At 47.9% G+C, this 13,250-nt stretch overlaps 1 protein-coding gene across 23 annotated transcripts in view; it reads right to left on the reverse strand.

Moving 5' to 3' along the window:
• The window catches only part of CAMK2B (calcium/calmodulin dependent protein kinase II beta), a 311,330-nt gene that overhangs the window by 19,290 nt on the left and 278,790 nt on the right, over window positions 1–13,250 (reverse strand). For 11 of the 23 annotated variants that reach the window (XM_001369990.4, XM_007475857.3, XM_007475853.3 and 8 more), the window contains 3 exons: window positions 10,139–10,267; window positions 9,202–9,330; window positions 7,162–7,290 (listed from right to left, as the gene is read on the reverse strand). The exons of the other annotated variants lie outside the window; for them this stretch is intronic. In XM_001369990.4, the coding sequence (XP_001370027.2) occupies window positions 7,162–7,290; window positions 9,202–9,330; window positions 10,139–10,267 (387 nt within the window). The remainder of the gene's footprint in view (window positions 1–7,161; window positions 7,291–9,201; window positions 9,331–10,138; window positions 10,268–13,250) is intronic. 23 annotated transcript variants of the gene reach the window in all.

A 13,250-nucleotide genomic window follows, 5' to 3' on the forward strand; every position in this document is an offset into this window, starting at 1 on the left:
GAGAGGAAGAGAGAGACAGAGAGGAGACAGACAGAGAGAGAGAGACAGAGAGAGAGAAAGAGAGAGGAAGAGAGAGACAGAGAGGAGACAGAGAGAGAGACAGAGAGAGAGAAAGAGAGAGAGGAAGAGAGAGACAGAGAGGAGACAGACAGAGAGAGAGAGACAGAGAGAGAGAGAGAGAGAGAGAGAAGGTGGCACTAAGGTGGCTCTAACCTGGGTGAATGAGGAAAATGGATCTGGGTCAAAAATGGATTTGGGTCATCTACGTAGAGGTGATAATTAAATCTTATCATTAGAACTGTGGAATAACTAGCACTTCAAGGTTTGCCAAGAGCTTTTTACAAATATGATCTCATCTTATTCTCATTTTACAGGTGAGGAAACTCAGGCAGAGAAAGATTAAGTGACTTGCCCAGGATCAGACAACTAGGAAGTATCAGAGGCCACATTTTAACTCAGGTGTTCCTGACTCCAAGCCAGACTGTGTTACCTAGCTGGAATGAAGGAAGAACTAGTGAAAGATGACGTCAAAGAGTTGTCCTCATTTCCCCAGTAAATTATAAGGTAAAATTCTTAGCTAAAAAAAGGAGGTGGGTGGATGAGAACTTGGATTAGCTGTTGGAGTGGGATAAAGAATAATGAGGGAGAAATGGAATTCCCTTGCTGCAGTAAAGACCCAGGTGTCCTGAGGCCTAGCTACAGCCTGGAAGCACCTGGGTGCCCACTGCCCCCGTCCCAGTGAAGTCAACCAGGCCTTCTCATCAGATGTACACAAAATCCATTTAGGGGAAAACCAGACGCCACTCCCCCCAAATCTCAGGATCTCTAAATCCAAGACATTTTCTCATCCTTATAACCCTAAAGCAGTCACTCCCAAGTTGTCAGACTCCTCTGGGACTATGCTAGGGTGGGCCAAGGCAGGCAGGAGGCCCTGCCTCATTCTGGCCAGCTTTTGTATCTCTTCTAAGAACAACCCCTCTTAATATTCATTACCCTTAATTCAGTTCACACCACTCCTCTGCTTGAAAAATCTTGGCTGGCTCTCCCTTGCCTACAGAGTCAAGTTTAAATGCTTTTGTCCTAACACAAGGCCTTCCACAATCTGGTATCTCCAGTCTTGTCTCCTTTTATTCCTCACCACCCAAATCAATCTTTCAGCTAATGGGGATTTATGAAGCCCCAACTATGTGCTAGGCAGAGGTTGTAAATACCAAAGTGAGTCAGCCTTCCCCACCCTCAAGCTTTCATTCTCACTAAACTGGCCTCTCTTCTCTCTCTCTGGAATGTTCCTTTCATTTCCTGTCATGTTCCCTATGCCCTCCCCCTTTACCTGTTCATTCATCTTTTAAAGTTCCACCCATTTGCCACCTTTTCTAAGGAGACATTCTTGATTCCCCCATCAGTAATGCTCTCTCCCTGCTCAGATACAATGCAGCCTTTTTATTTAGCAGCTCTTTAAGGCACGTGCCCTAGACTTGCAAGTATTCAGTCTAAATTCAGTCTATCTCTGTGTATTTTACCCTTCTCTCTAGATCCATGAGCCCTTTTGAAGGAAGGGACAAGTCATGCCTAAAATGTATATATCTCAGAATGGCACTCCTCATGCAATAGGTGCTTCATGTTGGCTGAATGAAATTTGTTGCTGAGGACTTCCTTTTGCTAGGCCAACCAGGGTGCTCTAGAAATTGTATGGAATCACAGAACACTAGAAGGCAGGAATTCTTTTACTTTGGTCTGCCTGCCCCTAGGAGCTCACATAATTATTTATTGGTTGTTGGCAAAGATACTGGAGAGGTTTGCCTTTTTTTTTTCTCCGAGTCATTTACAGAGGATGAAACTAAGGCAAACAGGGATGAGTGACTTGCTCAGAGTCACACAGCTAATAAATGTCTGAGGTCGGATTTGATATCAGGTCTTCTTGACTGAGCCTGGCACTCTATCCACGGTACCACTCAGCTGCCCTTTGGCACATGGTAGGTGCTTAATAAATATTTGTTTGCTGATTGATTTGAGTTTTAAAAAATTCTGACTGCTACTTTCTATTTGTTCAACCAGAGGGAAATTAATCTCTCTGAGCCTCAGTTTCCTTATCAGAGGAGTGGTCCTCCAGTCTAACTCTACTCAAAGAGATGCTCCACTGTAACCCACTCAGCAATGCTCCCCCACCTCTATTTGAAGATCTATAATGAAGGAGCACCCAATACTTCCCAACGTAGTCCATTCCGCTTCAAGACAGCTCTAATGGTTAAGAAACTTGTCCTGAGATTAAACCTGAATTTGCTTCTTTGCAGCCTCCATCCATGGTTCCTAATTCTTCTCTCTGAGTCTAAACACAATAATCCTATCCTCCACAAGCCAGCCTTTCAGATGCTCCCAAACGGCATTCCTGTGCCACACTTCACTGGTAACATTTGCACACTTTTCTCCAGCTTTCCTTTTCTTTAATCTAGCTTTAGACTCTGCCTTTTTAGCTCTCCATTCTTCTGCAAACTTGGAACCATGAATTTCAAGGCTCTTTACCTCACCCATCTCAAACCTCCTGCCTTCTTTATTCCTGTGGAGAAATGATTGCTCACTTACAGTGGGTAGGACATGATGTTCCTCATTGCCTGAATGTGTCCTATCAGAAGAAAAGGAGTCATGAAATGAGTCTGGGTGAAGTCTTCAAAATGTGCCCAAGTATGGGCAGTGTGGGAAAGCCCAGATCACCAGCTTCTAAGAACCAGAACTTGCACTGGGCAAGTCACTTAGCATCTCTAAGCCTCAGTTTCCCCATCAGTAAAATGGAGATAATAATTGCACCTACCTCCTAAGGAAGTTTACTGATAAGGAAACTGAGCCCCCCCAAGAGGGAAAGTGACTTGGCTAAGGCCACATGACTAGCAACTATGGTCAGGATTTGAATCCAGGTCTTCCAACACCAAATTCGATCCTCTTTCTACTAGATCACACTCCTAGAAGATTATAATAATTTCTAAATGTAGAGTATGGATCTCTTTGGAAAAGAAAGCAGATGGAGAACTGAGCCTGGAATCAGGAAGTCTCCTCTTCCAAAGTTCAAAACTGTCATCAGATACTTAGCCATGTGACCCTGGGCAAGCCTCTTCACCCTCTTCACCTCAGTTTTCTCATCTACAAAATGGGCAGGAGAAGGAAATGGCAAACCATCTTTGCCAAAAAACAAACCCAAATTGAGTCACGAAGAGGCAGACACAACTGAACAACAGTAACAACAGGAAAAAACACCTATGCTTTACAACTTATTTATTCTATTCTTTCAATTTCTTCACAAATCCTGTTCCTTTTTTCACCTTCTTTTTCTTCTGTGCTAGAGACTACCTTGAGAAGCTGGGCCTCTGTCTCTATATGAGCCAAGGGGAAAGATGGTGGTGCTCATAGAATCAGGGAAGGTAAAAGGTGGACGAGACCTCAGAGGCCTCCTAGGTCAACTCAGACCTAAACAAGACTCTTCCCTGCCCAAAGGAGCCATCCAGCCTTTGCTTAAAGCCCTCCTGTAAGGTCTTCATCCCCCAAACCTCCCAAGGTAGCTCATTCCACTTTTGTATATCATTAGTTAGCCTAGTTGTTTTAGATAGCTTGATTTAGATATCACTAAATTTTTAGGATGATTCTTTTTTTTAATCCCTTACTGAAGAGTCATAGTAGCAATTCTAAGATAGTAAAATGGTTAGTCAACTAGAGTTAAGTGACTTGCCCAGAGTCACACTGCTAGGAAGTATCACTCAGGCCAGATTTGAACCCAGGTCCTCCCAGCTCCAGGCCTGGTATTCTATCCACTGTGTTACTTCACTATTCCCAAGGTATAAGAAAAAAACTTTACTTTTATATATATATCTTATAATTATATATATTTATAACAGATATTATATTTTATAATTTTATAAATATTAAAATTATATATAACTATAATTTTAAATGGGGATCCAATACAAGTCAGCAGGCATTTACTGTGCTCCTACTATGGGTACTTGGGATGCAAAGACAAAAGTGAAACAAATGATCCCTGTCCTAGGGGTGCTTTTGGTCTCTGGGGGAGACAGCAACACAAATTGTGTATAAACAGCCACTTTTGCTCCTAGTTTCCCCCAAGCTGGGCTAAAAAAGGACAGAGTAGAGAGACACAAAGGAGGTCGCCCACCCAGAGAGCTTGAAGGACTGTCAGGTAAAGCCTCTGGAAGTTAAAGGGTGAGGAACCAGCACTAGAGCCCTGGGCCAGGCCCAAGAGCTGGTCCCTTTCCTTCTGGGGTGGTAGGAGTCACACTGACCTTATGTAGGGTTCCAGGTATGAATGAATCACAAAAGTATTAAAGATGTATTCAAAAGCAGACTCTAATGAGCAAAGTGCTCATGTCAAGACTTATGGATATGTTTCTAATATTTCACACGATTGATTTCTGGATTCTTGAATTGAATTGGGGCTAAGATCGTGTGGAACTCAAACCTCTCCCCATGTCTGCAGTATGGAAGGATGGCATGCAATTTCTGTAGCTCCTCTGTAACGGCAAAGACACACTCAGCATTTGTACGAGAGGGTGTCAGGGCTATGGAGGAAGTAGGACTTCTGGGCAGTGTAGTTCCCAAAACGCTCACCATTATTGAGGAATGAGTGGGAATATTTACTTCTGCAACATAAAGCCTGGGGTAGGCTCTTACTTCTCCTTTGTCTCTAACATCTGACTCGGAAAGACCGGGGTAAACCTCCCCACCCTTGTCCCCACAAAACTGTTCTGTACGGAGAAACTCAGCCAAGGGGACAAAGCCCTGCAGGCCTTCAGTCTGACATGTTCTGGAATTGTGAAGCAGACATGGCAGCAGGACAATGCTGAAATAGTCCTTTCCTACCGGCCTTCTCAACTGGTCTGGTCTTGGACTTTCCTCTCCCTTTCTCCTTGATCTCTTCTCTCTGCCTCTTAAGAACTCAGATCCCCTTAAAGGATTTCAGCGTCCAGAATTGCAGATCAGCTCTCTGAGGGACCTCCAGCAAATGTCTGAACTGTTCCTTTGGCTTCTCCTCCGTTCTGTGCTAGCTCAGACCCACCATCATAGAGCCTGCCCTCTGCCCATCTCTGTGTCGCAGTACAATTTCTACCAGGTCTCACTCATTCCAGGAGAGTGTCTCAGGCCCAGAAATCCTATTGCTTTCCTCATCTTAGAGGTGAAACATATTCATTCCTTTCTCTTTGGGCAGCCAGGTGACCCACTAAAGCTCTCATCTCTACCTGGAATCCATCCTGTAACTTTCCACTCCTCGGTCTCATTTCTCTTTGCCATGTTCCCCTCTGGCTGGCTTAAAGAGTAGTTACATCCCTACTGCCATCCATCTTCCCTGTCCCCCCACCTCCCTTTTCTGTTATGGGGGATTTCATGTGAAGGTGTTCCTCTTCTCCCCCACACCTTGCCTCCTTATCGCCTTCTGCATCAAATTTGTTACACAGTTCTGGTCTTCTAAAATTTCCCCTTTACCCACCATGCATTTCCCCCTCCTGTCTTCATTCCCTCAGCTCACTTCTGACCCTAAATTCCATCTATGCCTCCCTGCTGCCCCCTCCTCTTGCTCTTTTTGTAAATACATCTCTGTTCCCCAATTTCTACAAACTCACTGGTTCTGGAAAGCAACAGTTAGCCATTTAATAAACCATTAAGTGCCTACTATGTGCTAAATGCCAGGAAACCCCTTCTTCCCAAGGGGCATTGACTCCAGATCCTAGGTCATTTCTGTATTTCAGCACCATGGCCAGCTAATCCTCCCTTCAATCCAGAGTCACACACAGGGAAGCCTTTGTTTCACCCTCTAATTTTAGGAAGCTCCAGGAGAGAGGCTGTGTCCTTGTGGCTCAGGGCACATAGGCAGCAGTTAGAGGAACAGAAGGCCCATAGCCCCAGCTTGGCCCTCTCTCCTAGAATTCTTTATGAAATCCCTTCCCCCCCTCCCCCAGAGCAGAAGCTTACCTGAGGACCGCCCTGCCATTCCTGTCCCCTGTCCCTCTTGCTTTGGTCTCCCCTGATGTCGTGAGCTCTCCTTATCGGAAAGCATCTCCTCTCTGCTTGTCTCCCTGGTGTTTTCCCTGTGGCTGCTGGTGCCCCATCTTGTCATCCATCCCTGTAAGTGATACTGACACTCTGGATGGCTCAGGGCAAGCAGGCAGGCACCAGGCTTAGGGAGCTGAGAGGTGGCCCAGGAAACAACTCACTCTCAATTCCCAGCCTGCTCTGGGTCCCTGGAGAGGAGGGAAGCTCCCGAACAATGCCCACTGGCTACCTGAAGGCTGAATCTACACTCCACACTGTTCTGTACTGATGATTTACATGCACTGCCCCAACCTGGGTTCCCATCTCCCCTTCTGCCAGAGTCTTTTCTGGCTTCCACAACCGGGTCTCCCAGCCCCACTATTGCCCTTCTACCACTTCAGAGTCACCAGAGTTCCCCTTCTACTTCACTCCATCCCTATATGCACCAACACCCCCCTACCCTCACCCCAACACACAAAACCCATCCTATTCTTTAGGTTTCACCAATCTGCAAAATGGATCTGTTGAGAGGCAGTATTATATAGTGGAAAGTGCATGGCTCTAGAATCAGAGGATCAGGGTTCAAATCCTGCCACAACCCATGTAAACAAGTCACCCCCAACCTTCTGGCCTTTAGTTCCTCATCTATAAAATCAAAAAGCTTGGATCTCAGGTCTTTTCCAGCTCCAAATCTGTGATTCTCTGATCCTTCAACTATTTTCCTCCCTTAGCCAGCCTGTGACATGCCCATGATTTTCCTGGAGAGACTATGGTTCCTCCCCCCTGTCCCATTCCCATATACAGGCCTGGCCCCCTCCAGTTACATTATTTACATATCACACACACAGAGCTTTTTCTTTCTGTCTCTACCCTGCTGGTAAATAGTGGACTAAATCCCAAGATCTCAGGGTCTATTCCATCCTCTTCACAATACCCCCAGGAAGCACCAATATGGGAACAAAGCCTACGTAGCATTATTCCTCCTGAGGTCTCAGCCCCTTCTTAGTTGGTTTTCCTTGCCCACCCCCCTCCATTGTCTCACAGATGGAAAAGCCGCCACTAGCCTCTGAAAACCAGTGCTTGACCATTTAGCAAAGCAGCTCCAGTTCAACCTAAAAGACAGTTACTTACACGAGGTGGGCAGGGGGCTTAGGAGAGATGGAGATGGACAGGACTGGGGCACAGCTGGCTGGGGCCCCTCAGCGTCCGGGGGCCCTGAACCCCTCCTCACCGGGCTTAGAATGTCAGAGATCCTGGGGGCTGGGGTGAAATAGACAAGATGGTGAACACGAGGTAGGAGCAGAGGGTATGAACACAATAGGCAAAATGGAGCGACACAGGAAGCCAAGCTGAGGGAAAGAGGAAGGAAGGAAAGAAGGAAGGAAGCAATTGTTCAGATGTTAGGCAGAATCAATTTGTCAAGCTTCAAAGGCAGACCAAGGAGGAGAGCAAGATGCCACACAAGTTAGAGCCCAGTTCTGAGAGCCCTCTGAGAGCCCTCAGAGATGAAGTGTTCTAGGGCAGCTCGAGGGTAGTGCTGACCCGGGAGAGTGCCTTCCAGGACGGTGAGTTATGCTGGACCCAGTGATGCCCAATGAAGGCTAATGAGGACATGCAGCAAGAGGGTATCTCTTCTTATTCCAAGCCAGAATGAACAGTTGACTGATTCCTTTTCTTCTCTGTGTAGTGCCCTTAAATGTGCACCCATCCCTTCCCCCTTCCATTTAACCAACTTCAAGATATAAAAACTTGGACCAAAAAAAAATAATTGATTGAATAATAAATTTTGAGCTAGAAGGGACTTTAGAGGCCACTTAGTCCAAATATCTTCATGTGAGAGATGAGGAAAATGAGGCCCAGGGACATGAAGAGACTTGTCTAAGGCCACACAGGCAGTAGATGAGTCAGGATTTGAACTCAGGCCCAATGGCTCCAGACTTAGCATAAATCAGAGACACTGGTTAGTTTCAATATAAAACTTTAGCCATAGAGCTGGCTTCTTTAAGTATCTCATGCCTGTGGTTCACTGAAAATAGGATTCAGTTGACAAAAAACTCTTGACTTATAACCCTTCCCCCATATGTACCCACCACGTGTACAAAACAGGGTGGGGGGTCCTACAGGGAAGAAAGTTTTCTTTCTCCATAAGAGAGGGGGCAGACCAGAGACCAAGAAGGAATTTCCTGATAATGAAGGTTGTTTCAGCTCCAGGATGGGTTGAGATGGGAAGAAAACCTAGGAGCCTTCTGCCCTGGAAATTATTCATATTAGCCCAGGCATTCAGAGCTCAGATAACATGAGCTGACATGTTTTGAGAGAGGAGGATGGGCCTCAGGAAGGTCCTTCTCCTTTGGGAAGTCACAGGTTCATAGATTTTGAGCTGGAAGGGACTTTAGAGGTTATTTAATCCAACCCCTTCATTTTACAGATGAGGAAACTGAGGCTTGGAGACTTTAGGTGGCAAAGCAAGTAAATATATCAGGCAGGATTTGAACTCAGGTTTTCCTGACTCTAGGTCAGCAACTCACAGGTAGAGAATGGGGGTAAAATGTGGCTTCTGGAAGCCTTGGTTCCTGAACTGTTTTCTAGCTTCTCTGCAAGTCAGGCCAAGATATACATATACTTTTCTGCTCCAGTGGGGCAGTCCCCCCCTTTCCTTTGGTCCCAGGCATTCTTTGTGCCCTATCTCTTTGGGTCATCTCTACACAGAGATTCCTTGGGACCATCTTTAGGCTGGGCCCAGAGGTGGGAACTCCAAGCTGGAAGCAGGACAGCAGGAAGAGTCCAGGGCATTGGGCTGAGGTTGGCTGGAGAGCTGTTAGCTGTTGAAAGTCTAAAGACATCCCAAACAGGCATAAGGGAGAGGTGGGTGAGTCATGATTAGGCAAAGCCGGTTACGTCTGGGGATCAGAGAAGACAGGCGGCAGGCCCAGGAGGGCTAGGACAGTGCCTCCAGGAGGACGAGAACACCTTCCTAGGATTGAGCCAAATGCCACAACTGGTGCCTGGGGCCTCGGCGGGCAGCCTGGGCAGAGGTGAGAAGGGAAGCAGCTGGGAGGCGTCAGCAGCGGCGAGCTAGAAGAAGCTAGGATGAGCTGCAGCTAACTCAGCCTGTCCCGGTCATTCACGCACCAGCAGCAGCAGGGCCCCTAGTGGGGGCTGGCTACTTACATGGGAATGGCAGGGGGCTCATGAAAGTCGGAGACGGACAAGGCTGGGGGACAGCCGGTTGTGGCCCATCGGCTTCCAGGGGCCCTGAGCCCCTCCTCACTGGGCTTAGAATGTCAGAGATCCTGGGGGCTGGGGTGAAACAGACGAGAGAGTGAACACCGGTCTGGAGCAGAAAGAGAAGCCAATAGGGAAGAGGATGCTGGAAAGGAGACTGAGATCAGGGTTGGGTGGCGAGCTTGCTGAGGGACAGGGGGAAACAAGGAGGAATATCTGGGTTTCAGCGGGACTTCCCATGTAGGGGGCCCCAAACCCTTCAGGCCCAGTCCCAAACCCAGAGGGCATGCACAGTGAAGTGGGGATCACTCACGGCCTCCTCCTTCCTCACCTCTCAAGGAAAGGGTTAAGTAGGGCCCACTTAGCTGAAGGAGCCTAGGCTTCCTGCTGAGGGTGGACTGCTGGGTCAGACCCCCCTGCCCTGGAACACTGGGCGCAGGGCTGCTGCTAACAAGGGCGAGCTCACAGAGGGGAGGGAGAGACAAAGGGTCCCCGAGAAAGCAGAGGCTCCTCTCTCTCAGGGAGCCCCAAAGGGGGCTGTTGGGCTCATGCAGAACGAAGACTGTTGGATTAACATCTCTAGTCAGGTGCCAGGTGTCTCCCTCGGTATCCAGGTGCCAGAGCGGGAGAAGCCCTCGTGAGCTCTGCTCCTGTTACCCTCCAGGGAAGACGCCATCCTGCTTGGAGATGCTGTTTAGGCTTCCCACTCGTGTCTAAGGGCAGCACAGGACAAGCTTGCTGTTCTGGGGGGCCCCTGATCTTTAGCAGTGGCGGCTCAGAAAGAGGGAGGGAATCCTTGGGCTCCACCGTCGTAGGGAAGGATGGAGGACTGGGTGCCAGCGCCATTTCTGAAGCAGCCTGGGGGAGGGGAGTAGCTACTTACACAGGACAGGCAGGGAGCTTAGGAGAGATGGAGACGGACATGGCTGGGGCATGGCAGGCTGGGGCCCCTCAGCTTCCGGGGGCCCTGAGCCCCTCCTCACCGAGCTTAGAATATCAGAGATCCTGGGGACTGGTGAAGGTGAAACAGATGAGAGAGTGAACAGGAGGCAGGAGCAGAGGATGAGATGACTGGGGGAGGCAGGGGGTGCACACAGAATGGGAAAAGTGAGAGAAGAGAAACACAAGGGAGGACAAGATCTCCTGGGAGACAAAGGTCCAGCCCAGAGCGAGCCAGCCATCTGGGATCCCTAACCCAGCTGAGGAGAGGTAGAGCCTGGGCCCAGGGGAGAGGGAGGCACCAGCTACTGCAGCTCCATCCTTGGGACAAGCTTTGGCTACGAGCTTGGCCTTACACCAGGGCTGGGAATGTTACACTGGTGCTGACCATGGAGCCCCACACAGTAGCAGTCTGATAAATCTCAGAGGCCCGGAGCACTGCTCTCTCTATGCAAAACCTCCTCAGAATGGTTATCTCCAGGCAAGGATGCCCTTGAATATAGATCTTGGGCTAGTGGGCAAGAGAATGCCCATTTCTTTGGCCTGGGGCCACCCTCTAAGTTCCAATTGGGCCTCTAATATCATTTAGAATAGAAAGGGCTTTACAGAATTAAAGAATTTCAGAGTAGAAAGAGGCCTTAGCAATCAACTAGTCCAACCCTCTCTCAAAAGCAATTTTTATTAAATATGTCCAACAAGGGGTTATCTAGCCTCTGCCTGAAAACTCTCAAAGAAGGGTAGCCCGGGGTGGGGGTGGCATCTTGGTAGCTCAGTGAATTGAGAGCCAGGCCTAGAGATAGGAGGTCCTGGGTTCAAATTTGGCCTCAGGCACTTCCCAGCTCTGTAACCCTGGACAAGTCACTTAACCCCCATTGCCTAGCCCTTACCACTCTTCTGCTTTGGAACCAATACACAGTAGTGACTCCAAGACAGAAGGTAAGGGTTTAAAAGAAAAAAATAGGGTAGCCCACTGTCTCTTAAGGCAACCCAGTCCCCTTAGGGATGGATGCACACTTTGTTAGGAAGTTTTTCCTAAGGTCAAGCCTACATTTGTCTCTTTGCCAGGTCTGCCCAAGGCTTCTAGTTCTGCCCTGTGGGAGGAGCAGAACAAAGACAATTTCCCCTCCACATTCCTTTATGTACCTGAAAACAGTTCCCATGTCTCCCCTGAGTCTTCTCCTCTTCAGTCTGAGCATTCCCCAGTTACTTCAATTGATCCTCATAAGACATGGACTCAAGGACCTTCACCATCCCTTGTTGGCCACCTCTGGACTTTCTCCAGCTCATCAGTGTCCTTTCTAAATCACACTGCCCAGAAGTGAGCAAGTGGGGCAGATGGGGTTTGATGACATCTTTTATTTCTTCATTAGGGAAGTCCCCAGATGGCCACTGATTCCAACTACTGCCCTGTGCCCTGTAGCCTAGATGGGGAGAGAGGAGCCCTTCCAGGGGGAGAGGCTGCCCAGGGCAAGGCAGGAGTATAGGACATCAGTGCTGGAAGGGAAGGACCTTTAGGGATCATTCAGTCCAAATGCCTCATTTTATGGTTGGAGTGAGACCCAGAAAGGGAAAGTGACTTGTCTCAATATAAAAGTTGCCAGGAGCATCCTCTGACTTTAAATCCAGTGCTCTTCCCACTCACATTGGATTGCATTGTTTAGTGAAATATAAACAGCATAGCTTCCCCAAGGAAGAACAGACAGAGAGACACCAGGCATTTCTGGCTTTTTAAAGACCCCCAGGCCTGATTTCTTTCTTCTTCTACGACTATTATTATTATCACTATTACCTGGCATTTAATAGTGCTTTAAAGTTTGCAAAATACGTGGTGTGCTTTATTCCCCATGAGCCTCCCAACAGCCGTGTGAGATAGGCAGTGCAAATATTATTATTCCCATCTGACAGAAATGAAAATGAAGGCTCGGGAGGTTCAGATGACTTGTCTGGGATCCAGGGAAACTGCTGAACCAGGACTTCCTGACAGCCTTTCTTCCTTGGTCCATCCAATTCCTTCCTTCTCTCTCTGTATGCCAACATAATCTATGGCTCAGATATGAAGAAGTAGGAGGCTAAAGCATGTGGATCATGTATGCTAATCCTAGAGAAGTAGGTGATGCTCCCACTCTGAGGCTATGGTAGAAGAATGGATGGACACAGGAGGTGGGACAAGAGTGGAGAGAGAACATTGGAGCTGAGGACATATTAGGGGTGGGGATGAGAGGGAATTAGCTTTCTATGGTACTGTGATCCAGTGGGAAAAAAGCATTAGATCTGCAGCCAGATGACCCTCATCTATGGATCTCAGTTTCTTCTTTGGTAAAATGACTAGAAGACTCCTACAGTCCTTTTCAGCTCCAAACCTAGTAACTTCCATCCTTCTCAGCTGTTCATCTTAATCCTGCCACAAGAGAGTTCTTCTCAGCGAAATCGCTTGGCGAAGATCTTACCTAGCCCAACCACAGAGATGTGACTGAAGATAGCAAGGCTTTCTAATCTAGGAGAGCTGCAGCCATACTGGAGGAGCAGTCACTTAGAGAGGGGATTCCCTATGCTTTTCCCAGTGCCAAGCCCCGGAGTCCATTTCCAGGCCTCCAGCTTCCTTCTTATCAACCCTCTGAGACTTTGGTCTTTCTCGAAAGGATCATTTGAGTACTGATTTTGGATCCTGAGAGTGGGTATTCTCTGGCAGTTGAGAGATGGTGCCAAAGATAGCCAAACAAGGCTACTGGCTAATGTCCTTCCTTGACGCTCTAGCCCCTGCCTTCAATTACTAGAGCTTCCTTCTGGGGCTCCCAGGTGATTGTCTGCCTATATGTTATGGGGCATGGCCTTCAATCCAGCTCGGATGAGAAGGAAAGCAGGCTCAGGTAAAGGGAGAGCCCCAGGACAATGCAAAATTGACATGGGATAAGATTTCTAGGCTGGGCCCCACAGTCAAAGTTCCCTCAAAGAGATTTGGATTTGAGACTATCCTGTTTGGCTGGAAAAGGAAAAATGATCGTGAAAACGTGACATCTGATAAACCTTAGAGTGTGGATAGGGGTTTTACAGTTTTT

Source organism: Monodelphis domestica, chromosome 1, assembly GCF_027887165.1.
Source record: "Monodelphis domestica isolate mMonDom1 chromosome 1, mMonDom1.pri, whole genome shotgun sequence".
Taxonomy (NCBI): Eukaryota; Metazoa; Chordata; class Mammalia; order Didelphimorphia; family Didelphidae; genus Monodelphis; species Monodelphis domestica.